The sequence below is a fragment of the Kogia breviceps genome, chromosome 10 (assembly GCF_026419965.1).
Source record: "Kogia breviceps isolate mKogBre1 chromosome 10, mKogBre1 haplotype 1, whole genome shotgun sequence".
NCBI lineage: Eukaryota > Metazoa > Chordata > Mammalia > Artiodactyla > Physeteridae > Kogia > Kogia breviceps.
The window spans coordinates 7,678,452-7,705,657 of NC_081319.1; the positions used below are offsets into that span (position 1 = coordinate 7,678,452).

The window sequence follows — 27,206 nt, forward strand, 5'->3', positions numbered from 1 at the left end:
TGCCTCACGGCCAAAAAAACCAAAACATAGAGCCTGATTAGGTATTGAACCCAGGCCCTCAGCTGTGAGCGTGGAGTTCTAACCACTGGACCGCCAAGGAATTCCTTATATTCCTCTTCATTATAGATCTACCACATTTCTAATTAGGTTTATTCTCCAGTGTTCTCTATTCTCTGTTACTGCTGTGAACTGGATGTATTTCTCCCTGTGTATTACCTAAATGTTATTGCTAACATGTAAGCAAATGTTTACATATTTTTGTACCCAGCTACCCTATTGATCTCTACCAGTTTTTCAGTTAACTCTCTTGGCTTTTCCAGGTAGATAAGCATATTATTTGTATACAATGGCAACAAATACATCCTCTTTACCAAAACTTTTATCTCACAGATTTTCTTTTTGGTAATCAGTTTGGATAACAATTCTAGATGTTGTTAAATAAGAATGGTAATACTGGGATAAATTGACAACCAATTTAAAAGTTTAACTAGTTTTCACCATGAAACATAACTGGCAATTGTTTTCAGATAGATGTAAAATAAAAAAGCATTCAGTATGTTATTTTATTATATTTATCATTAAATTCACATTTACTGTGCTATTACTCCCTAGAACATTTGGCTGGCTAATAAATTATATGAATAAAATTTCAAATACTGAACCACCTTTACATTCCACGGAAAAATTTTATTGCGTCATAATATACTATTCTTTTAATATTCTCACAGACTCAAGATTCAGATCACTGAAATCTAATTCAAAAGTAATACTGTGCTATTTTTTGGAGGTTAATTTGATAAAATAAATTGAGTAAAAATTTTAATGCTACTGTATAGTAGTCCACCAAAAGTATGTGTAATAGAAGATAAACCACAAATTTTAACATTTCTTTATTTGCTGAAACCCAGGTGTTTTTATCCTGCATGTGTTTGCAATTATTAATAATTCCATGACTAACACTAAATTTTGGTCCACACCTATTTCTATAGTACAAGTACCTAGAACAACAACTACTAGGTTAAAGAATGAATTTTTTAAATGCATAACAGGTACTTCCCTGGTGGTGCAGTGGTTAAGAATCCACCTGCCAATGCAGGGGACACGGGTTTGAGCCCTGGTCCCGGAAGATCCCACATGCCACGGAGCAACTAAACCCGTGCGCCACAACTGCTGAGCCTGCGCGCTAGAGCCCGTGAGCCACAACTACTGAGCCTGCAAGCCTACGGCCTGTGCTCTGCAACAAGAGAAGCCACCACAATGAGAAATGGCGCACTGCAAGGAAGAGTAGCTCCCGCTTGCCACGACTAGAGAAAAGCCTGCGCGCAGGGAACAAAGACCCAACGCAGCCAAAAAAATAATAGATAAATAAACTAAAAAAAAGCATGATAAATCTTACCAAATTGCTAGTAGGGATATTACTTCCCTGTCATTTTTTTTGCGGCACACGGGCCTCTCACTGCTGTGGCCTCTCCCGTTGCGGAGCACAGGCTCTGGACGTGCAGGCTCAGCGGCCATGGCTCCCCGGCCCAGCCGCTCCGCGGCATGTGGGATCTTCCCAGACCGGGTCACGAACCCGTGTCCCCTGCATCAGCAGGCGGACTCTCAACCACTGCACCACCAGGGAAGCCCTTTCTCTGTCATTTTTATTGCAAATCCTTTCTCCCGATAATTTTGTCCTCTATTAATTCAGAGAACTAAGGACATAGAAACATTATTTATTTAACTTTAATTAAAAAACAAAAAACCCCCACACCACTGTAAAGCAATTATACTCCAATAAAGACGTTAAAAAAATAAAGTAAAATAAATAACTGATTCACTTTGTTATAAAGCAGAAACTAACACGCCATTGTAAAGCAATTATACTCTAATAAAGAGGTTAAGAAAAACCAAAAAAAAAAAAAAAAAAAAAAAACCCCAAACACTGAATGCACATAGAATTTACTTTGGCAAAGATCTAAGTCTTTCCCATCCCCCACGCAAGTAAAAATTCCAGAATAATTTACCAAATCTTTCACTTACATAAGGCCTGCTTCTGTTCCATTATTGCACCTGTACTAATTTAATTACCAGCTTCCAGATTCATATTAGAAGTTAGTTTTACACTTCTAGGTAAAGTACTTCTTTGTCATTACTTTTTCAAGTTTTTCTAATTTTCATGTTTACTTATGATAAACTTCCAAGATCACTAAATCAAACCCCCAAACAAACTAGTTTGATGGAAACTATTTGAAGCCAGGAAAGAAACTGACTCATTATATTTCTTCTTTCCATTAAGCAGTATGGGAGCTCCCTTCATTTCCTTAAGACTTAAAAAATATTTATCAGTAATCATTTGTTTTACATGCCCCCACCATTATTCCTAGGCAGTTTCTCAGTTTTGTTAAGTTCGGCAATGATTTTTTTCTTCATTTTCTTGGTACATAAATGGTATTAATTTTTGCATATCCAGCAGTTTTACTGAACTCCTGTTATTTTTTTCAAACAATTGTTTAGGCTCTCCTAGATAGATAACCCACATCATTTACAAATAATGAACATTATGTCCTCCCCTGCCTGAAGAGTAATACCATTTATTTCCATACAATTTTAGCTTCTAGGAACTTAGAATCTTTAATGTATCCTAGTATATGACTAATTTCTGTAAATGTTCCATAAATGCTCGACAAGAAATCTGTAGATAATGACAATAAGGGTCTGATATGGTAATTCATGTACCTTAATTTAATCTCATATTAGCTCTACAAAGCAGGTATTACTATACCCGTTTCATAGATGAGGCTCAGAGATAACGTTATAACTTGCCCAACATCATATAGTTAGTAAAGGGTAGAGATGGTCTTCAAACACAGGTCTGTTGGATTCTTTCTACTACACCAATTTGTCTCCCTTTTTTGATTAATATTTTCTTGATCTTTTTGAGAGGAAAAAAACAAAAACAAAGAAACCAAAGCAACAAATAAAAATAATTCCTCAGGATTTACACTAACTTGTAGCAATATACCAAGTCACTCATTTGAGTATTGCTCGGTTTTAATTAAATATTTTCCTGTTTACGTTGTTCCTGAAGGGCAAGGTGTGTCCTTTGAATGTTTCTCACTGCTAGAGATGAGAGAAGTTCAATAAAGGTTGGTGACTAACAGTCCTAATTCCATTCCAACCAGGGCACATAATAACAAAGGCACTTTCCCTATGAGTCTTTGCCAGTCAGGACATGAATTGCTAATACAGCCTCCCTTTCCCAAACACACAGACACACACACAGACACACACCATACACATACATATGTGTGTATACTAGATAGAAGATTTCAGTTAAGTTATACTCTCACCGTACTGTAAAAGCTGCCAATAAATTGATAATATTGATGGAAATCTGTTACCAGCATTTCTTTAAGTTAACCTGGTTTGAGTAAATCTCCCTAATCTTTGGTGAAGAGAATAAGATATTTTAAATACATGGTATAATTTATCTTCCAGATGCTCTACACTGGGATCTTATTATCCTGAGGTTACACATGCGATAACTTACAAGGTATAATCCAATCTAGGGATAGAAAAACAAAGTCAATAATTTAAAAAAAAATCTATTTTTAGTAGCCTAGTTTTTCCCCAAATACAGTATTACACAAAGTTTTAATATAAAGCAGATATTACTAGTACAAATCTCTTTATTTAATTCAAGTTCATATTTACTCAGGCAATGAACAGAAACAAAGAAGTGGTTTTTATGAAAATCTGAAATATTACTATGTGACTTTTAGCATCTTATTTATTTTGGTATTTTGTTTTGATTGCATAATATTCACAAAATTGATTTAGAGATAAATAAACTAAGAGGAATCACACAGAACTTCTCAATTAAAGTAATACTGGCCAAGAGAAACTTTGGTAATAAGACTATCCCAAAATAAGTTAAGTTGGTATCAAGTCCATACACCAGTGCTTTGAACTGCAATTCAATTAAAACCCCTGCAAGAGTCACTGGAAAACCAGTGGGCCAGATAATTTTACATGACCCTCCAGTTTGAAAATAAGCAATTCATAATAATTTCTCATTTATTTCACTCATCCCCTGCCCCTTCAACCAAGTCCCACCCAACTCAATCACCTACGATTTTGATTCTTTCCTGAAGAGTGCCCCACATCTTTCTTGCTTATTACCCCTCTTATAAATATGGATATAGATTTCCTAAACTTACTACTTTAAATGTATCTAACCTTTTTTTAACCATTTCTGCTGTTATCTGTACACTGTCTAGTTCCTTCTTTGTCGTCCTGGGAATACTGATCCCTGACTTGAGATCTCTCTCTTCCTCTGTAAAGACAGATGTAAAGTAACTATTTAGAGAACAATGCTATTTCTTTTTTTTGTATCAGACTTTTTAAAGTACTCAGTGAAATTTTTTATGTAGACCCAAAATAATCATTGCTCATGTATTCAGAAAGGTCTGCCATACATACCTGCATTGTCTTTGCAGATACTAGAAGAATTACTATTCTCATTACTTTGGTATAGGTGCTGAGTTCTAGTCTCTTGGGGTACAGATGATGTCTGGGTCATCCCTTCTTCCAAGGCTTGCTTTATCCAGCGCTATAACGGGAAAAGAACCAGGGAATTATCAATAATCATTTAAAACTATTTAGGTCACCTATTTTAAATGCATTAACCAGGTCATTACACATCAACTGGTGAGAGATGCAATACAATGCATTCAAGTCCACAGTCAAGTAGTTTTTGTCTTGTGTTTCAGCATTTTAGGATAGTGCCCCATCAATTCCTTTTATGGGGCATAATTGAGAAAACCTGGATTACACATAATGAAGTCCCATAAAAAAGCTCAAACCAATAAAAAAACTGATTGCTATTTAACTTTGCATATTGCTTAGAATGGGATAAATGGGAAAAGATAAGGAAGATATCTTAGCATTTATTTGAGACTCCGATCACACAGGACGAAACTAGCACATAAAATAAGTGTGTAGAAGGAAGATAAAGGAACTCTTAAGAGTTGTCTGCCCTGTGTTGGGAATATCTGAAGAATGGAAAAGATTCACAGGAAAACTTTGGATGAGGATAAACAGCTCTTCACTACAAGCACCGAAATGCTTCCAGAAAGTCTACTCTCAGCATATTCTGAGTTTTCCCTCCTTGTTAAGTAGTTTGGTTAAATTATGCATGAATAATACAAATCATCACCAGAATAAATGACCTTCTGCAGAAATCAAAAAGGCAAAAAAGTAAAAAAACAGCTCTCTAATCAGTCATTTTTTGTAGTGAATAATGGAATCTAAAATGATGGAAACAGATTTTGGTCAGAAAGTAAGCCTGCAGAGATTAGCGTAATAAGATCATGCATCCTGTGGAAGAGAGAAAATTTCTTACCTGTAATTGTGTTCTCTTAAGATACACAGTTGTAGGTTGCTCACCACTCTGTGGCTCTCCTGCCCTGACATAAGACAGATCGAATTTTGATAAACATCAATTTCTGAGTCAGACCCTATCCCAAATAGGAAGAGCAAAGGTGATTATAACTTTACACCTTTAGAGAACCAATATTACAGGTAAGTAAATATTCTCTTTACCAAAGAGAGCAATTCTAATAGATTGACCCTCTTAGAAACTTAGGAAATAATGTGAGGAAACCAGACCATGTGGTCTGCCAAATGAAAGCAAGAATAAAATTATGAACATGGGGGGGGTAAAGAGTGAGTAAGTATCTAAGAAAGACAGCTCAACATCTACTGAATCACATCAGCATTTTAGGATTTGATCGGTCTCTGAAAAGCCAAAACAAGACCAAGAATGAACTAACTTTCCTACATACAGAATATTGATATAAAGATGAAAACTGTCAGAACCATAGCTCCTTACATAGAAGAGACCTCAGAGGTTACCTTGTCTAATGCATTCATTGTACAGATGGGGAAAATAAGGCCAGGAGGCCAAAAAGAGTGAAAATCCTTTGTTATAGATACCTTAGTACATACAAATTTTTCATCAGAGCAGATGACAGGACTCATTTGGGGTCACTGTGCTTTCTTCCTAGAGAAGTCAATTTCTTACATTTCCAGTGTCAAATAGATGCACCCATAAAAGAACTTACACTCTGGATCTGATGACTACAAAAAGGGAAAGTAAAATCAAGATAAGGGCTTTCTAAGGAATAAGATGCTGCTTTGGTTAGCTTAAGGTCGAACACAGCAACATGATCAAACCCATTCCTCCCTGGCCCTATATGTATGCCTACACAATATTTTAGGGCCTGTAAAGAAGGAACATGAACAGTTATTTGTATCTAACAAATTCCAATCACCCCTACAGATAATAAATTAACTTTAGACAAGCCCTCTCCCCAAGTTCTAGCTACAGTTATTAAGGTCAAAAGAACATTTCTCCCTTTCCTGAAAGTCTGTGTTAAAGAGATTTTTAGGAAGCTCAGAGATGGGCAACAGAAATGTCTTGAAGAGTCTCATTACGATGGGGAAAGAGAAAGGAATTAATTTGGGTTTTAGGGTCCAAAGACCTGGATTGAAACTTGGCTGTGCCTCTTACTAGATGCCTAACTCTGGGCAAGTTACTGAATGCTTCTGAGCCAAAGCTTCTGGATCTGTAATTGAAGCAATAATCCCAGCCTCACAGAGTTATCATGAATGGTGAGACAGTGTGTGTGAAGAAAGCTTGTAGCACAGTACTGGGCACACATGTTCAGTGAGGACTAGTTCAACTGAATTTCAGTGCTATGTACAGAGATATACAGATTTACAACCCTCCAGTGCACCTCATGAAATATCAATGCAAAACACAGTGTTTCATTTTCAGTCTGAACGGGAGACCAAATGCCCACACATATTATGCCTACAAGGTAAGTTTAGAGATTTAGAGAGAACAAGGAGAGATACTACTGAAAGGCTTCTTAGCCAGTCATAAATGCTTCCATTCTAAAATAACAAGTGAAGTAAAATCCAACAAAAGACATGCCATAACATGCTAGTTAAGAACTGTGAATTGATTTAATTTAGAAACTACAGAGACATCATAAAACATTCTGCCAAATACTCTAAGAATCTGGGTGCAAATATACACATGCAGCTTTATACTGTTTTAAACTTATGAAGCTTTTACCTCCTTTAATCAGATATGAAAGAGTAAGCCTATTAAGAATATACACTGTTCTAACTAATCCCATGGAGGACGGTTGTTCTCATCTATCTGTTTAAATTATATTCTCCTCTGAGGGAGTTTCAGAAATTTATTGCAATTTTGTTTTATCATGGAAATCTTCTTAGGTCCTGTACTATATGAGTACTTTCTAACCAATCTAAAAAATCTTCTCCTTCCCCATCAAGGATAAAGCTGAGTTCAATTTCTATATAAGACCCAATTTCATTAATTTTGTCCCATAAAAAGTTACAGCCTTGTTGTGTAATATAATCTTGATTCCTTAACAGCAACTATTAAATCTGTGATAAAAACTTAATTTTAAAAGACCCAATTTAAGTAAGATAATTTGATATATAAGTCAGCATACATAGCCTGAACTCTTCCAAAAGACCAATATGACACAAATTGAAGTGCCTGAGCAGAGCCTGTATAAAACAAGACTAAGGATGGTCAGATACATGTGGAGAATATAATACAGACATGAGTTAAGTGGGATTTCTAACTGTTGCCACTGGAGACACAAAGATGAGATACAGATATAAGTCCTAAGCCATAACCAGGTAAAAAGAGCTCTACGAAATGGATTTTCTATCAGATCTGAAGTCATATTTCTGTTTTTGATTTTCACAGAACTCTGCTACTTGGAAAAAAGCAAGATGGGAATAGAAAGATTATAACCCAGCATCACAATGATCAAGGCAGTATTTTAAGAGGCTAGTCCGTACAATTCACAATTCAGACTTCACTATTACTCTGTATTAATATAATTGTTTACCCTTCTTAAAGGACCAAAATAAGAAATTCTATTATCTGACCTGGTAAGATGCTTCAGTAGTTAACATCCTAGAAAATCTAGTACTGTGTCTAGCCAAAGATAGAACAAAAGGAAAAAGTTTATTTCATATATATATTAAGCCATCGCTTGACTTGTTCCTCCAAACTAAAGACCATATTTACAGCTTCTCTAATTGTTCAGTACTACTCTGAAAATGTAGTTAAAGATTCTGAGCTGTTACTCTTAATGAGGGACTGAGCTAAATGTAACAGGAAGATTAGTTTTGCATGCCATACCACAGTTAATGCCCTTCTCCAATTATTACAGAATTAGGTTAATCATAATGGTCATTAAATGGCAAATACTTTTCCTTCTCAGATAATTTCTAAGATCCAGGATAAGTAACTTGGTAAAATAAAAGATCCCCAGAGACCCAACCTTCCTTTATCACTTAGGAAAATTTCTAGTCTTAGTTTCTTCTTAAGAAAGTTGTCACTGTTTTCACTTCTGACACCTGAAAGTTATGTTAGTCCAGCATCCACAAACACTTCTGGCAAAGATCTCATGGTCAAATTTCTCTTTAGGAGTTGTTCTACTTGGTAATTTCCCCTAAATAAACCAGTAAGTGACTCAAACACTTAGGTAAGATTAGGAAAAGACTTTCTTCCACGTATGCTGCTCATTCAGTGGTAGTACCCTTCCTTTGTGTGCAGATCCCTGTTGCCCTCCTCCCCTCCATATCCCACACCACTTTGGCTCATCTTTTATGCCCCCTCCCCCCAAGAAATAGTATCTGCTCTTTGGGAAAAGAGAAAAGCTTTAAGTTTGGAGGAGTCAGGGAAGACCTGCCTGGAGTTGGAGACTTCATCACATCAAATAATCTATATGCAGCATCCTCATGTACGTGATGCCAGTGGAGGAGGGCAATGGCAGACACTGAGGAAGGCAGCCTGAATCCAGATCTGAGGATAAGAGAAAAGGGTGTTCCAGGGAACAGACTCTACCTCAAAGGAAGACCAAATGAAAGGGTGTCCTATACTTCTAGAAACACGAAAATGACATTATAGGTCTGAGGGAGTGATCTATTCTTGAGAGACACCTTTGGAAAATATGCAGGGCTTCTGGGAATTGAGAAAGAGCATTCCAAAAACAAACAAGCGTCAAATACTACTGTCACTAGATCCAAAAACAATATATAACTAGAGAAGAGTGAGAGAGAGGCAGAGAGAGAGAGAGAGAGAGAGAGAGAGAGAGAGAGAAAATTTTATAGTGGGTTCCATAATCACTAGGGAATAAACAGTCCAACTTGTCATTTGATCAAGGAACAGGAATTATACCAATTGTAAACAGGACTTTCCCTCTACTCTCAGTCAAATGATAGCAGTGATTGAATTAATCCAAAACACAATTCAATCATTCTTTAACTTGTGCAACAGTGCTCTAGAGTACCTGGGGCCCAATCTCACACAATAATCACAAATGGACATGTTAACCAATATCACAAGAGCACACACAGAACACCCCTCCCTACCCAGTCACCAACTGCTATCTACGTGCTCTCAACTCAGTAACCTCAAGGGCTCTCAGAAAAGACAACAGTGAATACTCACAAACTGAGCACCAAAAATGTAGTATACTTCCCATCTTAGTCTCACTGACTCTTGATGTATATTTGTGGTTAACAACTAACTCATTATAAACTCATACGGGCAGAGTGTGGCTATCTAGAGAACATGTTAGATATGGCACCAGTACTGGAATCCTAGCTTAAAAGAAAAAACCGCGTAAACACAGACATACCTTTTTACAGGAGCTGAATGTGCCATCAGGCAGAAGCGGCCTTCGACGCCTCTCAGGGATAAAGGGTGAGCCAAAGCGAATGTAGTGTTTGGGGGTGGTGCAAATTAACGGGGAATGGATAAGACCGGGTAACATGTTCAGGGTCGTTGCCAGTACAGTTGGGTCCGTGGTGATACGTAAAGGGCACTCAACAGGGCACTCTTGCTTCTCTGCTTTGTCATTCAACCACTCTGTAACTAGATACTAAGTTAAAAAAGAGACCATCAGTGGATGCTGCAGATGCAAAAGCCAGAGGAAGCAGTGTAGCTCACAAACACAAATCTCATCTAGAAACTAGACAGAGGTAGATACAGCAGTTGCAGAGAGTATGAATCACACATTCAGAGCACAAGGGTATCTTCTTTCACCCTCTCCATGACCACTATGGAAGGAATGATTTCACCTCAGCAATTTAAACTCTGCCTAAAAATTATGGGAACAAAAGTAAGGTAGCAGGATGACCTCAGCCCTATGTGTCTAAGCATTTTATCTAAAACTTTCAATCTAATAATTCTTAGATTACTATTATTTTTTTCCCCCTGGGGATTACAGGTCCTTTCACTTTACTAAGCCACAGCTTTTGGCAGACTACACTTAACGAAGATGTACTTGTAACTTACCTTTTTGGTTTTGGGGTATTTAGATGCAGCACGGTTGACATGGGATCCAGTAACTGACACCACAGTTGGGTCAGACCCTGTTAATTGCCTGTTTTCTCCTGAACTGTCTATATTTCCAGCTTCAGTAGGAGTTACTGAGCTGTTATTTCCCCCCTCTTCCAAGGCAGCTTGTGATAACTCTGCCTGCTGTGCAATGGCCTGCTTTTGACGCTTTAGTCTTTGGGCTGAACTGGTCCGGTACCGAGAAATTCGACTCTTCGGTCGGGGCCTAGAAGGCTTTGCTGGAGGTGGTTTGGGGACTGGTTTTTCGGCAGGAACATCCTATAACAATAGCAAAGTTAACTGCTTACCAGAGATTTCTCATCAGCAAACATTCTATCCAGTTTCCTATTCACTTTAAGCATTCTGAATGTTTACTGGTGAAAAAAGTGAGCGTTTAAAAACATTAATTTCAAATGTAATTCTTATAAAATTCATACATTTAAATCAGCTAAAAAGGCTACAGGAAGATGTCTCAGTTAGTTATTTCTTTTTCTAATAAGTATTTATAAAATAGGTCTAAAGTCAGCTGAAAGTAGCCACCTAATTTTAGGTTCTTAGCAGGGAAGCTAATTCTTCCTTTGTCTCTTTCCCCGGATACTGAGATTTTAGCTTAAGGCTTAGAATCCATGGCTAAGGTAAGAAAAGGAATGAAGAATGAATTCTGAGAACGCTATGAAAGGTCAGGTACATGACAGTGCTACACAGAGAGCCAAAGAGAAACCACATGATTTTTATGAACTCACCACCAACAATATCTGGCAGAAATTGTAGAAAGTTCCATTCTAGTCTGAGAGTATCTAGTCATTCAAATTCTGTCTCCTTGAATCCCACGAATCAGCTGACTGAAAACAGCCTTACTTATTGCAAAATAAGGCAAAGATGAAAATGCTGATACTAACCATTCCAAAAGATAGGTAGCTGATATTGGCAAAAGAAAGACTGACTAAAACCTGGAGTCTTTTCATCTTACCCCTGCTTGGGAAGACCTCCGGGTGTTCACTCCAACACTCTGTGGGTTGCTTGGGATGGCAATGTTTGAAGCAAGGTTGATAACTTCAGATTCAGGGGCTTCAGTTTTTGTCTCCTCTCCCACAGGAGTCTCCGAGGTGGTGGTAGTAATCTCTATGTCAGAGTTGCTCTGTTCCAAGGGCTGATCCCGCCGCTTCTTTCTTTTCTCTAAGTTTTCAAAAGCATGCATGATGGCTTCAACCTTCCTATCTTCCCGGGTCTAGAAAGAAATAACATTAGCATAGAAGGAAGCCTCAACCAGGAGAAGGGAACAGTTTTTCAGAAGTATTATTAATGGAAATTGATAGACATTTATAGAAAATACTAATAAGATAATATATATATCTTTGAGAACATAAGATAAAAACTAAAAATGTTTCATCTTAAATGTTGTAAAGAAAGGCAGTCAAACCCAAGCTTTTCAAAAAGGGTCAACTATTTTGAAACTTTTTAATACAAAAGAAAAATAGCCATCAAAACCAATTTTTCTCTGCATTTTCAGAGTTAAAAAAAAAAAAAAAAACCAAGCAGATTTTCTTAAACAGCTTCGCAAGGACAGAAATAAACATGACTGATTTCAGCCATAAAGCAGAATTTTTGAATCCATGTGACTGAAGGTTTTGTGTGTTTTTTAAATGTCAAAATTCACAAAAACTTAGGAAATTCCTAAGTTAGAGTAAGTAGCCTAAGGATATTTTGTTCCATTAAGACAGTTTTTTGGAAATCGGACTGTTAGTAAGAAACCTCTTAAAACCATCATCTGATAATAGTCACTAGAGAACTACGTGTGTGTGTCTGTGTAAAAAATCATAATAAAATCTACGTTATAGAAAAAGCCCACACTGTGACCTAGAGGTGATGGCATAGTAACTTACTGAAGAAATGAGATGATATAAATTCAGAAGAGAAGGGGTTTGTTTACACGCTATAGGTAACATGAGTCAGCAGGAGCAAAAAGACGTTAGAAGGTACTCACCCTCTTGCTATGAGCTGGGTTCTCCTGGTCATCTGTAATCTCTTCTTTCTCTTCTGCTTTTTCTTCTGGATTGTCTATTCCCTTTAAGACAGAGGAAATATTCAGTTGTATTCTTAAGCTCTAAGAAAAATCAATCCCTGTTTTTTTGTTGGTAGCTTAAAACTCTCTAGAAACAATTTCTAGTGCTTTATAGTGTTACTCATGTGGGGCTACATGGTAAACACAGATGATAAATCTCATTCACTGGACTGAAACCTGATTAAGTACCTGAACGGATGTTCTTGACATTGTAAAAAATAATAAAAAGATAATGAATGAAAGCACACCCACCTTGATATGAAGGTTATTAAGTGTTAATATAGATTCCCTACATAAAACAACATGTGGCAACCTGGGATCCTCTTCATCGGAAGAGGATCAACCCCAAAGCAACATCCTCTGACCAGGGGAGATTACCTCATGGTCACTGGATACAATTACTTTCTCAGGAATTTGCCCTGGCTGCTGGTTGTTATCCTCTTCTGGAGCCTCATTCTGCTGCTCCATCTCTAGCTCTTTCCGTCGTGCTTTTCTACGTCTTGTCTCTGCTCCGATGGTGGGTAGGCTTGGAGGAGGTGGAACTGGCGGTTCTGCAGCACTGGGATTCCTTTTCTGTATAGGGCAATTCCGGTTCCCCTTGTGACATGCACAGTCCACTTTATAATTACTGCTCCAAAGAAACAACCAAAAGTGCCTGTTTCAGTACCCTTGAATATCAGTTATATTATCCATTCATTCTCTTGAAATATTAGTATAGTAATTTCCTCTAGTTTCATCTTTGAACAACGTAAATAGTCATTAAGAAAATCCTATAAATACTTTCAATATTCTGTGTTTCTCTAGATAACCCCAACACTTCCCCTATACATGGTCAGTGGAAAAGAAATGAAGTACCCACTCAATTCAATTCTTCCAACTGTCTACACTATTTAGTGGGCAGTGAATCAGTGACAGACTCTGCAGTGGCTGTACTTGTCTCTACCTTCACCATGTCCTCACTTTTACCTACTGATTCCCTACTTATTATTAATACCTTTTTTTCTTGCACCTGTGCCCAAACATCAATTGCCACATAACCCCTTTTTGCCTGAAAGGACCAAGGGAGAAAAAGCATCCATTTTACAAAACCCAGCACATAATCACCTATGACTTGCCATCTGTTTTTCTGCATTGCCATACACAGCTACATTACATCGCTTGAGTGGATGGAGCAAAGCTTTAAATTCTCATTATATATGATCCCTGGTACAAGTGCTGTGTGCATAACAATAGATGCTACTGCAATTTCTACAAGTGTTTCATACATACACTTTTTGTTATTCTTGCTACATAGAGGCATAGGCCAAAACACCCATGATTAGAAGACTGGTAAGCAGTATCACACTGTGTAGCTGTGTCTCTTAAAAAAACACCCTCAGTCTGTCTTTCCCTCCACAATTTCTAGGCAGAAAATGCATTACTCATGGAAAGATTAGGTTTAAAAAAAAAAAAAAAAGAAGCAAATGGCAAGGCACAAAAGCAGACTGAACAGAATAGCTTAATCTGTAAGACAAGCAATTCATGTTAGGAAAGGTCGTGGAAATCTTACCAGTTACTGTACTCATAGTCAAATGCTATGGTGACCTCAGCATCCTTGGTGATGGCAGACACAGCATAGATACAGAGGTGAATCATCCCATCTGCAATCATGTGTCGCACCTGTGTGAACAAGGCTTATGGTTATGATTTAGCAAAAAGACCAGGAACTCTCCATAAGAGGGAAAAAACCTTTTACCAAAATGATATCTCCTCATTTAGAGTTATGGTAGTCTGTCATTTAACTCCATCATTTCACTTGAAACTATCATATAGTAATTGAAAATTTATGATATTTCTTGAAATAAATGAAGAAATCTTGAGATGTTAGCAATCAGGGTCTGCTCTACATCTTTTTTTAAAAAAATAAATCTTTATTTTTGGCTGCATTAGGTTCTCGTTTCTACACGTGAGCTTTCTCTAGTTGTGGCAAGCGGGGGCTACTCTTTGTTGTGGTGCGTGGGCCTTTCACTGCAGTGACTTCTCTTGTTGCAGAGCGCGGGCTCCAGGCACGCAGGCTTCAGTAGTTGTGGCACAAGGGCTCAGTAATTGTAGCTCGTGGGCTCTAGAGCGCAGGCTCAGTAGTTGTGGCACACGGGCTTAGTTGCTCCGGGGTACGTGGGATCTTCCTGGACCAGGGATTGAACCCATGTCCCCTGCATTGGCAGGTGGATTCTTAACCACTGTGCCACCAGGAAGTCCCTGCTCTACATCTTAAAGCTGTTTTCAGTTGCACCAGAAAATTAAAATTCCTTAAGTCTGTAAGAAAAGCTCTGTGGATTTTCTTGCTGCATTTGATGTGGTTGCACTCATTATGCACCAAATATTGAACTTGAGAAATGTCTAGAATCTCTCTCACAACCCTATTAGCTGAAGTCTAAAAAACTGCAACCACACACTATCGTTTTGGCCCAATGATAAAATCTTTTATATGGCAATTCTTTAATATAACCTCACTGACTTCTTATCCAGTCTAGCTCTTTCTCTTTAGCAAATGCTAATAACATGCTTTTTCCCATTTCTGCCTTCTCTAAAGAAAATCCATTCCTTGCCCCCATCCTGTGAGAATAAATGCATCATTACTTTTGTTTTTCATCTCTTACAACGCAAGATCATAACCATTATCTACAGACCTTAATCTGGGTGAAGTTTTCAGACTGCTTCTTCAGTTGACTTGTCCTTTTGGTGGTTCCATTCAAAGAGAAATTGCTACAGAAATCTTACCTCTGCATTTGGCGTACATGATCTTCTGATGAACCGAGCATCATTACCGAAAGTACGTGCATCCACACACATCTCTACACCATTGAATTTTGAGTAGAAGAGCACAAAGGGGTATGGTCTAGGGATATAATTAAAATTCCTGTAATTCTCAATACAAATAAAAAGGCCACCCCATGATTTCAAATATGAAGCATATGCTGACAGAAGAAGCAGTAGTCCTTTGTAACGCCTACACTTGGAAAACATCACATGCTTGTCTGCTTCTGATTAAAGAATAAGCACAAAGCAAGGAATGCTTCGCTTGGAAAGGAGTCATCACCACTTTATACGTTAAACAATTTGCAGGTGTATTTGCACTTCTCTACAAATAGAAGAGGGGCGTGAGCTTATTTGAGCTGTAACCTTTTCCCCCAAGAGCATCCCATCAACCAGGATGGTTTTTACAGCCATATGCTCAGCCAGGCCCACGTTAGCCCTTACTACTCAATGAATGATGTTCTTACTTTTTGAAGAAATGCCCATTGACCTCAAATTGCTGCCGTAACATGACTTTGCCTCGATACTCTATTATAAGAGTGTCCAAAGCCAAATCTCTTGCAGCCCTCAGGATCTTCCGGTGCTTCTGAACACGAGTGACTCTTCCCAACTGTAGCTGAATAAAATCAGAGTATTAACATTAGATAATATCAACAGCAGCTTAGCAGACATTTAAAATATTTCTTAATTGAGGAAAAGGCACCGATATTTTTAGGTTTTATTTGTATATGTTACTTAGCTCAATGATCAGACGTTTTAAAATATGATAAAACCTTAGTATTTCTAGGAAACAGGCTCCATCTAGTGAACATGCCACCCCCCAATCCTCAAAGACAAGAAAAAAAAAAAAAAATCTAAGAAAAATATATGATTAAAATTTTAGTGCCTCTATGTGTAATGTAAGAGCTTAGGTTTCTATTAATCTTAATAATTCCTACTGAGGCTGTATAAAATTTCCTACCCTAATTTATCTATTTTTAATTAATAAAGATACATAGTTTAAAAATATGTATCCGAACAGTTTCCAGTTACTGTAACTTGCTTTTAGTTAAAGATGCTCAATAGCTGGCTAATTTGTTATTCTAAGGCCATTTGAAAGAAACAGAAATTCCAAAATATGTCCTTTTTCCTGGGTTCTTAAAATCTCAACTACTTAGGGAGTCTTTAACCCTTTGATCCTTACCTGCATTTGGGAACCAATAACTGTATTATTACAGGCCAATTCAGTCTTATTAATAGTGTCTAAAATAGCAGGTTTGCCCACAAATTCCTTGCTAGAATGTAGATGTTGTTCAAGGGCGTTCTGTACGTCTGCACTGTACTGATTAGTGAAGGCTTCTTCATACTGATCAGTCCATAGTCTTATCCGATTTTCCCATCCCTCAGTTGTATTCTCATCTAAATTCTGTGCTTCAGAAGGAGAATTCTGTGGAGAACAAAGGTCAAGTAGGTTAGGAGAGTCCATAAAAGGGCGGGGGTGGGGCAGGCTGAATATCCAGAGAAGATTAGTTTTCACTTGGCAGTTGGTGTGGCATAGGAGTAATGGCCTGGGAGTCAGGATCTGGCTTCTATCATGGCTTCATTACCAATGAGCTGTGAGGTTCAGCTTCCTCATTTATAAAGTGAGAAATTAATCTGGATTGCAATTCCATCCCATCACTGTGATTTTATGACTATTTTTAAGTCATAAAAATCAAACATCAGAAGAATGACATCAAGTTCATTAGAAAATCTTCAGAAAAATGAACAATACAGACACCTCAAAATATCCACATTGCTTAAATTTCAATACTTATCAAACAACAGTGTGCCATCTCAAATTGGTAGTTTTACTAGCATCCAGGAGAATGTTTTTGTGCAACTTACTATTTTTAATATACATTTAATACATGTTCATTCTAAAAATACATGTGACCCAAATAAACAAATAAGTAACTCATACTCTTGCCTCCCATAGAAAAAGCTATCATTTGGAGTATATCTTTCTAGCACTCTACTTTTGACATTTTAAAACAGCCACCCTCTGAAGAGGTGAGGTGGGTGGAGGGGCGTGGATAGGGGCAGTGTAGGAAATGCTGAGAGATACTGTGCTATACCTCTTTCGGAAAACCGCTGCCCTCTATGACAGTACAGTACTGAGGAAAGATTATTACATCTCACCAACATCATCCTAAACAGTTTTAAATGTGCTTGTGCTATAGAGACACAGCTGAACTCTGATACATGTCCTCCATGGTGTTCAGGACTTAAGGTGTTGTCAGAAAACAAAACAAACATGTGTGATGATGTCCCACTAGTGACAACTAGAAGGAAAAGACACTATAGTACCAAAGCTACCTGAAATCCATGTCGACTCTAAACTTGCAAAAACAGGTATGAAAAAATTAAATATAGTTTCCACGAATGACAGAGAAAACATTTATACCCATTATAACAATTACTTTCTTTCACTTCTGTGTCACTAGTTTTGATTGACTATTGTCTACCATCCTTCCCCCAAGGAACAGGGAAATCAAAGGAAAAAGTTAACCACTGTTTTCCACATTTGTCACTAGAGTCCAAAAGAATGAACAATAAACAAAGGGATCTAACAAACACCTAAGGCTAACACACTGAGAACAGACTATCACCAGCTTGAGGTGTCAGTAGCAGCTGAGCAACAGAAAAGTACAAAAGTTGAGGCTTAAGGGTGTTTATAAGACTGGGGATTAGGGGTGCCCGAATAGTATTCCCAGGTTTAAGCACCCAGTAGTGATCACTGAACTTATGACTTGTTAAACAATGTATACTGGAAGCCTTTGCCATAGTTTTAGCTATCGTTCACTCATATGTCTACTCTGCTATCCCATTCTTCCAGGTACTGGAGACCCCCATCTCAGTGGGTTTAGAGCAGTGGTTCTCAACCAGAGGGGATTTTGCCACCAAGGAAACATTTAGTAATACCTGAAGTCATTTCTGATTAATACACCTGGGTGTGTGTGTTATCGGCACCCAGTAGGTAAATGCTAGGGATGCTGCTACACAGCCGACTGTAATGCGAAAGACAGCCCTGATCCCTACAAAGAATTATTTGGTTCAAATGTCAACAGTGTTGAGGTTGAGAAACCCTGGTTTAGAGCAGTCTCCAGTAGGGAAATCAACTTTGGGGTTAAAAAGCCAAATGATAGGTTCTTCTCATTCTTACGGTATTGTTCCCACTCAGATGTTTGGTGTAGTTCTTACTAACAATTAATTCTGAGTACAAAATTTATAACTCAATTTAGAATTCTGATATGAGAATCAAAATAAACCAACTAGTACTTTTTTGGGGGGAGGGGGGGCTACTCTTCATTGCCGTGCGTGGGCCTCTCATTGCGGTGGCCTCTCTCGTCTTGCAGCACCAGCTCTAGGTGCGCGGGCTCTAGAGTGCAGGCTCAGTAGTTGTGGCGCACAGGCCTAGCTGCTCTGCAGCATGTGGGATCTTCCTGAACCAGGGCTCAAACCTGTGTCCCCTGCATTGGCAGGGGGATTCCTAACCACTGCGCCACCAGGGAAGCCCCAGTACTTTTTAATTATCTAAATTTTAACATGCTTATGTGGCTATCTGTCAACATCTCAAAACTGCAAGCAATATTGGGGGTTTACATGTAGTTTTCTGGGAGAGCCAGTCAACTGCTTTCAAAAGGTTTCAAACCTCTGGAAGCAAGTTACAATAGTTAGCTAATAAAAGAGAAAAGGGCTTAACACCTGGGATCAGGGCTACGTCTGCCACTTAAATCTACTGAAGGTCCCCTCTAAGCAACTGTCTCCTTGCAGGGGATAGATCTAACAAAGAAACAGTAATTGTGTTCCAAGACATCCCAGGATTCTGATGGTCTTGGGCTCTTAAGTCCTCTCCCATCTCTTTTACAGATATGTACAAATCTGTTTATGGGTATATGTAAGGTGAGGCCTTCTAATTTCATATAAGGTACTACCTGAGATCTTTTTTTTTTTTTTTTTTTTTGTGGTACGTGGGCCTCTCACTGTTGTGGTCTCTCCCATTGCGGAGCACAGGCTCCGGACGCACAGGCTCAGCGACCATGGCTCATGGGCCCAGCCGCTCCGTGGCATGTGGAATCCTCCCGGACCGGGGCACAAACCTGTGTCCCCTGCATCAGCAGGCGGACTCTCAACCACTGCGCCACCAGGGAAGCCCTGAGATCTTTTAAACGTGAGTCATATTGGTGTTGCGTGTGTGTGTGTGTGTGTGCGTGTGTGTGTGTGTGTGTGTGTGTGTGTGTGTGTGCGCGCGCGCGCATAAATCCTAAGAAAGCTTATCCTCACTAAAAGAGTTTAATGTTTACCACAGAACGGTCAACAGGAAAGATCCTGCTTTTATATCAGTTACACATTTAGGCATAAGTATACTTATGGAATTAAACTCAACCTTAATTCTAATTAAATGCTTTGAAGCCATTAAGTAATAGTTTCGGAGGTATGCTGTCCTTCTATATACACACATAGGTAAAGGAAGACACCAGACAGTATATTCAAATCTCCTTTGGGCAAAGTCTTTCCTCATCACCTAGTAACTGAAAGTCCCTTTAAACCATTGTACATAATTTCTCTGTCCTCCATCCACTACCCAAAATCATGCCTCATAAGCTCTTTTATTTGATAATTGAAGAAAAGAAGCACACTAACATCACCCGAGTCTTCTATACCAAACAGATATGCCAGGAGAAAACAGCTCAAAAGTAAGTAGCTCCAGTAAGAATGATTCTTATCAAAACTACTACCTTCCTACTGATGAAATTTACCCTTCCAACTGGTGATTAAAGCCTACATGGTGCTAGGGCGGGTGCACAAGAGATCCTCTATCACCAGAAAATCCTCACTCCTGAGGTGGAGGCCAATCACAATGATGGAAAACATCAGCCTCATTCTGTTTGGCAAAATGTCACTTACCCCCACTCCGAGAGAAGCAGCTAATGAAAAACCAATAAATGAAGGCTAATTACAGAAAGGGAAAATATTTCAGAAAATGGCCAAGAAAATCTACTTTGGAGAAAGGCTCTATGAAAACTGAATGGCAACAATTACAAACTAACGAAAAGCAGGGTCCAAGATTCCCAGACCATGAATGTCAGGAAAGAAGCTGACCAAAATGCAAGATCACAGTGAAGTAAAACACAGCATCAGGGAAGAATACCCCTTACCTTCATCCGCAAGGACTTCCGGGATCCCTCTCGAAATGCCTATCCCAAAGAGGAAAACAAGTAGAACAAAACAAAACTTGGTACCAAGAATGACAGTTATACCTATCTGAGACTAAAACTAAGGCAAGAACTAGTGTTCTGGTCTGTCCCCTTTACCCTAGGTAACAAATACGATGGAATTCCCCATACTATTATCAAGAACAGGGGTAGCACATGGCCAGTGAACTCTGAGGCTAATTCCAATACTCTCCATTGCGGAATTAGGTAATAAACAGGGAAAAGCATGCATCACTTAAATCCTATATGCACCCCTGACACTAAAAGAAAAAGTAAATAAAAATGTTAAGTAAGGCTGCAGATTTACCAGTTTTGAAATTAAGAAGGAAACAAAGACCAATCCCCTTAACAAGGGGTGGGCAAGTCACCTAGGAGCAACAAAGTTGCCGTGATGGGGAAGAAAGAACACAAAACAGAAGAGATTTCCTCTGGAGACTTTTTAGTTGAGAATACAGGAAAGTGATCACAACACTGAGTAAGCCTAGACCATTCAAGAGATGTTTCCTGAATTTTTTGAAACAAGGGAAAAACAATCAACCAACGACATGAAGTGGGCATGCACCAGGACAAGAATTTCAGACTGGGTTTTGGGGTTGAGGAGGTGGGAGATACTGTAAGGACAGTGGAAGCCTAGACTGGAGGCTGCAGCACACACGGGCTTGTGCCAGGTGGGGCTGGGATTTCATACCTGGGATGGGGGCTGGAGCAAAAGAAACTCTGTGCCAGTTGTGATGATATGGAATGGCATAAGAGAGGTTGATCTACATGTTCATAATACAAATAGCTGATATGTGCAAGCAGAGCAAAAGTGGCCCTTCAAACATCTGGATCAAATTTCTTAAAAGAATTCTGGTGCCTTCTTCATCCAAAATTTAGGCTGTTTCAGACACATTTCTATTTGAGATAGTTTTACTCCTCATACCTTGATTTTCTTCGTCTTTGGTGCTGCACGACCCTTTTCTGGACTCTTTTTCCGTTTCTTGGGTTTGGTTCTTCTAACAGTTAAGGTGATGCTTGTAGGTGTGTGCTGTGTTGCTGTATACAACACAGTGGAAGGAGAAAGCTCCTCATCCCAGCTTTCTGTTGCACTGCTATCCCCACCTGAAAAAAGGTTGTTTCATAGTTCACGTTGTACAAAAAGCCTCATAAATACATTAAAAGCAGCTTATTCCTTTAGATCTAGCCCATACGCAGTAAGTTACTACTTCTACTATTAACTCTATCATCTGTAGAACATATACCTACATTCCATACAGAAACAAGATTCTTTCTGTATCTTTGGCATTAAGAATACAAACCCTGTTCTATATCATGTCTTTCTACCCTTGAATTCAGTCCCCAAGCTCCACTGCCTCAATGTATATGTAACATAGAAAAGGATATGTGTGTGTGTGTGTTGTGTGTGTGTGTGTGTGTGTGTGTGTGTGTCTGCGCGCGCGCGTGCTCACAAGGAATATTTTTTTTGTGTATGGTACGCGGGCCTCTCAGTGTTGTGGCCTCTCCTGTTGCGGAGCACAGGCTCCGAGGCCATGGCTCACGGGCCCAGCCACTCCGTGGCATGTGGGATCTTCCCGGACCGGGGCACGAACCCGTGTCCCCTGCATTGGCAGGTGGATTCTCAACCACTGCGCCACCAGGGAAGCCCAAAAGGAATATTTTGATTACTATAGGGCTAAAACTGTTGACTCTGGATACAATTAATTCATAACAATAGAATTACAATGGTCTTGAGAGGACTTCAATCACTGTCCATGAAAAGAGCTGGGGACCATGGGAACTTACAAGAGGGGTCCTTGGGATGAATATTAAAACCACAAAATAGTATATGTCAAAATATGGTCCTAACCCATCTTTGGCTCACCTGATATGTTGTCCTGCTTCCGCCGATGAAGTCTAATAACCTTCCCCCTGCTCATTCCCCTAAAGAGGGAAAATAAACTTAAAGTAGTCCTTCCAACAGCATGCAGCGCATCATCACACACGGGAGAAGTATCTCTGCAAATACTACCCCCTTCCTCCCACCTACCAAATGTTTCCAGGACATTAAATTTCATATCAAATTCAATAGCTTTAACATCAATCTCTCATTCCTTGTTGTCAGCAATTCTCACCTAGTGCAGAGAATTCGAGCCAAGGAGCACTAAGGAATCATCTACATTAACAAACACAAGAAAGAATACTTTGAGCTTTTCCCTACTAATAAGAAACCCTAATCCCAGCAACCCAGGGTTGGATTTAGATGGAACACGATCTTACCTGCACTTGTCACAGTTGAGAAGGAAGCCATCCTGAGAAAGACCACAAGGACACCAGGTAGGAACAGTCTCTCCTTCAGAGTTCGGGCTGTCTCCACAGCGTTCCTCTACGGGCGACGGCAGGCCATTCAGGTCAGAACGGGGGATGATCGTCTGGACAGGGGGAGAAGCAGGAGGTGTCGGAGGAGGAGGGGCTCCGTAATTATGATCCTGAAAATAAGATTTTTTAAATCAACAGTGTCCAAACACTGGCCCCTCTCTCCCCTAAAGTATGGTACATATGGAAAGAAAGAAGAAAGTAGTACCCTTCGTTTTTTGGCTTCAACCAGGAAAGTGATAAAACAAAATGCCAAGGTCAACTGGGACATAAAAACAAGAACAATGATGCAGGGCTAGACGTCCGCTGGAGGCAGGGAAGTGCAAAAGGGGCAACTTCGTCATGCTGCATATAAACATTTCAAGAAAGTCACAATGTATAAGAATGGATTACACTCCAGGAAGATCACTGCTCTGGAGAGAAACAAATGCATACTCACAGCATAAGGCAGTCCTCGACACCCATGTCTCTGAGTGGTCCCATAATTATGAGTGGAATACACGCTCTTCTCATTAACTGCTGGACTAGCCTCCACAGATTCAGGGCTGCACAAAGGCGAAAAGCAATGCATGATAGCATAACACCTAATCTTCCCTTAAACTAAGACTTAACTTCCCATTCTAACCCCTCCTCTTTCCACAACCACCAGCCACTAGAATAAGAGAAAGGACTCAGTGAAACAATCTGATTTACATAACTAAGCCTATAAATAACAGTAGGAGTGTCATTAAATGTGGATTTGTGTGTAACATGAAGCCAGTACAGGCAGATGTCTCAAAGCAGGCACCTGGGATACAAGGTGTCCCTAATGACAAACACAAACGTACCAGCTGAGCAGGGAGTTTCCCCTAGAGAAGCCACTCTGGGCTGGTTTAGACTCAGAACTATTCTTCTTAATTGGATCTCTTAATACTTCCATGAAACCTCACATGACATTTGCAGTGAGTGAGATGATGAAAGTGCCTTCTGCACTGCCCCAGGGACCAGGCCCTCTTCCATTCACTACCAAGACAGGATACCCTGAAGAAAGTACAGGTAAAAACAATGGCATCTTATATTTATCATACCTCTCATCTTGATGAACCCCCAAACACCTTCCAAATATTAGAGTAATAATTTCTCATCTACCAATGACATGCAAGCATATCAAGGACACAATTATTTAATAGCTGCATGATAATACCATAGAACTTCAAACTATTCAAAACTGTATTCAGAAGTTTAGTCTAACCACAAATAACAACAGTAGTATTGGCTACCATTTTGAATTGCCCATTATTTGCAAGGTGCTTTATATGTATTAATTCATTTATTCTGCCACTACTAAACATGATAAATAGCACCCCATCTTTACAGAACATGAAGTTGAGGTGGTGAGATTATATGACTTCACCAAGGTTACCCACTGACAGAGCCAGGATTTGAACAATGTCTGACTCCAAAGTCTGTGCTCTTTCCACTATGCCTAATTGGTCTAGAAACCAGGATAACTTTCTTCTTTTAAAGAAAATTACATAAGATCTTAAGTAACCAGGCTTAGTGAGAAGCTTGGTTGAGTATTTTTTTCCACCCTCACTGAGTGCAAAGTAAACTGTTCAAGCACAATTTATTAAAATAAAATAATTATAAATGTGTTCAAATTTAGAAATTTAATGTAAGTCCTTACTTGATAATAAAAAGGCATAGGTGGCTAAGGACAAAATTCATGTTTTAGGGCAAAAAGAACTTTAACTCTGATTACTTAGGTACCTGGTTAGGTTTTGGAGAATTTTGAAAGATAATTAAGGAATGCAATTGTATGATTTGCAGAATTGAATAATGGGTTATCCGTCATTTAAATTAACCAGCACTGAGATTCACAAATCAGAAACTCCAAAGACACACATAACTCAGCCTTAGTGGTGGATCAAAGGGTCTTTTAGGGAATCAAATAATGAATATTGTTTGCTTCAAGTAATGTACATTTTTTCCTGCTTGGAAATACACATAATATAGGACTTAGCAGGAATCAAGTGTGCAGTTCAATGTGGTGCAATGTCAGCTGAGAAGTGAGGGACAAAAGAAAATTCTGAGATATGTATCCAACTCACCCAGTTATATGCTCCAAAACTGTTAAGAAGGGATCTTATAAATAACAGCAAAGGTAATTTCTAGGTGAAGAAGAACTTTAGACACAGGAAAGTATTCTCTGTTAGTGAAGTGCATGCATTTTATTACTTAAGAGTGTCTGCAAGATGGGAACTGGGCGGAGGTAGGGGAATACATCAAGAATGCAGGTCAGTATTCTTGAGAAATAGATGATCTGAACGTGGCTCACTGAGAGGCAATCAGCTCTGAGTATTAGGAAACAGGTGGGGTTTCTTAAATAAACCAAAGGCAAACAAGCATTAATAAACTGAAGGTAGAATTTAGTTTCTATGATGGACAGGTTAAGAGAAATAACTTTACACAACATTGTTAATTTACTAGATAAACAAGTATTTCAAAGAGCTGTACATATTTTATGTAAGAGATTTTCTACCACTGAACACATGGGGGTGAAACATGATAGCTGTTTATTAGAAATGGAATTTGTTTTTTTTGGACGGGAAAAAGGAAAGTGGCATGAAATAAAAGATGGCCATGGAGATGGAGCTATGCTGGTTGTATCTTACCCATCTCCAAACTGGGTAAATATGAACATATGCACTTCATGTGCAAGTCTAGGGAATAAAAGTAAAATGTATATTGTGTAGGTTAAAAGGCCATCCCACTGCACAATACTTTGTAGTCAAGCATAGCATTTAATATATTGCTATGCGTGCCAAATACTAAAATTTAAGCTCACATCTTTTGATGAGGAAACTGCAATTTCCATACTGGTTACTGATTAAATACATAGTTACATGCTGACAGGTAACTACAGGATTTCCTAGGATTTTCCATGACATATAGACACATATATCAGCTCTTATCTATATTTTAAAATATCGATAAAAATTTTGTAGTGTTAGGATTGCATCTCTTTATTAGCGAATGATTTTATGCAAATGTAATTATAGCTTTTCTTCCCCTATGTTTGAACTTCTATGACAGCTAGGCACATACACAGAAGCCATGCTTACAAAAGATATACTCCATCAACTGTGTTCCAAGTATGATATGCAACCTGCTGTTTAACACTACCTCTCAGAAAATGTCTTTAATTCATTTATGGCAGGATTGTAAATTCAGAAAAGTCTTTGCTTCTATTGTTACATCTAGAGGTTTTCCTACAAATATACAAAAAACAAAAAACAAAAACAAAAACAAAACATAATGCATACCATTGCCATCAGGTTTAAAATCCCATAAGGTAAGGTCCAGATCTTTTATTTAGTTGAGGACGTTGTCCTTAATACCAGGTTTAATCTTAGAGTGCCCAGAACAGTGGAATATGCATGACAGTGACATATGCAAAGTGAAGCATTAACAAATATCATCAATAATTTAACAGAGTGGTACATAAGCTAACTGTTGACATTCTCCTGCTTTATAGGAATACTAAACGAAAAACTGTAATTAGCTAAGACCACAGTATCAGAAATCTGTCTGGAGATTATGGATGAAAATGTTTCAGGAAATAGAAACACTGCAGTCAAATTTTTAGGCCAGAAGTATTTTTTGATTCTGCAATTACTTCTGGACTCCCTAGCAACATTTATGGGCAGTCAGCTCTGTACTCTGGGAAAAATCCCTGTTTTAAGAATAATAGCTTTAGGTCTTTTCCTTAGCTACTAACCCCAAACTCGTTGAGTTAATCTTTTCGTTGAAATTTCTGACAAATGTTAATGTTGTTTACATATACAGTCTGTCAGTCAATCCATATAGGAGGCTAGTGGTTGGCTTTATACAAATTCATTAACACTACACAATTACCTATTAATGTAGGAAGATTTTTAAGTACTCTATTTGGGAAACAGTTGTAAAATTGGTAGTCTCAGCTACTGGCATAACTAAATCTCTGTGGCATGCACAAAAATAAAAACAAAACAAAACAGGAAAAAAGGTCCTGGAAGTAACACAATCCACCCTTCCCTACCCCCCGCCCCCCGACCCTCCATCTTCCTTTTTATATGGGAATTAGGCCAGAAACTGCTTTCATTTCTACACGACCCCAGAATATAATACACTGCTTCTTAGGGTAGCTTCATTTTAAGTCTTCCTCTTTAAGGAAGTCATGAAACAGTTAAATTATCCTAGGTGGCTTTGTGAAGAAACATACATGCTCTTTACTAATACTCTCAGTCTTAAGGAAGAAAACCACTATTATCAGGGATGCAGTTGAACCCAGAGTTCT

The 27,206-nt window shown here is 38.6% G+C and overlaps 1 protein-coding gene across 31 annotated transcripts in view; it reads right to left on the minus strand.

The window, feature by feature from the left end:
- SETD5 (SET domain containing 5) overlaps positions 1 to 27,206 on the minus strand; it is an 80,963-nt gene that overhangs the window by 14,268 nt on the left and 39,489 nt on the right. For 3 of the 31 annotated variants that reach the window (XM_067043536.1, XM_059077718.2, XM_067043529.1), the window contains 16 exons: positions 23,716 to 23,908; positions 23,328 to 23,433; positions 22,793 to 23,001; positions 22,398 to 22,456; positions 21,459 to 21,637; positions 20,480 to 20,518; positions 16,483 to 16,725; positions 15,767 to 15,915; positions 15,264 to 15,381; positions 14,053 to 14,162; positions 12,882 to 13,134; positions 12,426 to 12,506; positions 11,412 to 11,669; positions 10,400 to 10,720; positions 9,741 to 9,983; positions 4,465 to 4,594 (listed from right to left, as the gene is read on the minus strand). In XM_067043536.1, coding sequence (XP_066899637.1) covers positions 4,465 to 4,594; positions 9,741 to 9,983; positions 10,400 to 10,720; positions 11,412 to 11,669; positions 12,426 to 12,506; positions 12,882 to 13,134; positions 14,053 to 14,162; positions 15,264 to 15,381; positions 15,767 to 15,915; positions 16,483 to 16,725; positions 20,480 to 20,518; positions 21,459 to 21,637; positions 22,398 to 22,456; positions 22,793 to 23,001; positions 23,328 to 23,433; positions 23,716 to 23,807 — 2,590 coding nt within the window. In that variant the 5' untranslated portion in view covers positions 23,808 to 23,908. Of the gene's footprint in view, positions 1 to 4,464; positions 4,595 to 9,740; positions 9,984 to 10,399; positions 10,721 to 11,411; positions 11,670 to 12,425; positions 12,507 to 12,881; positions 13,135 to 14,052; positions 14,163 to 15,263; positions 15,382 to 15,766; positions 15,916 to 16,482; positions 16,726 to 20,479; positions 20,519 to 21,458; positions 21,638 to 22,397; positions 22,457 to 22,562; positions 22,689 to 22,792; positions 23,002 to 23,096; positions 23,212 to 23,327; positions 23,434 to 23,715; positions 23,909 to 27,206 lie in introns of those variants that run through there. The other 28 variants (XM_067043545.1, XM_067043548.1, XM_067043547.1 and 25 more) reach the window with 18 other exon arrangements.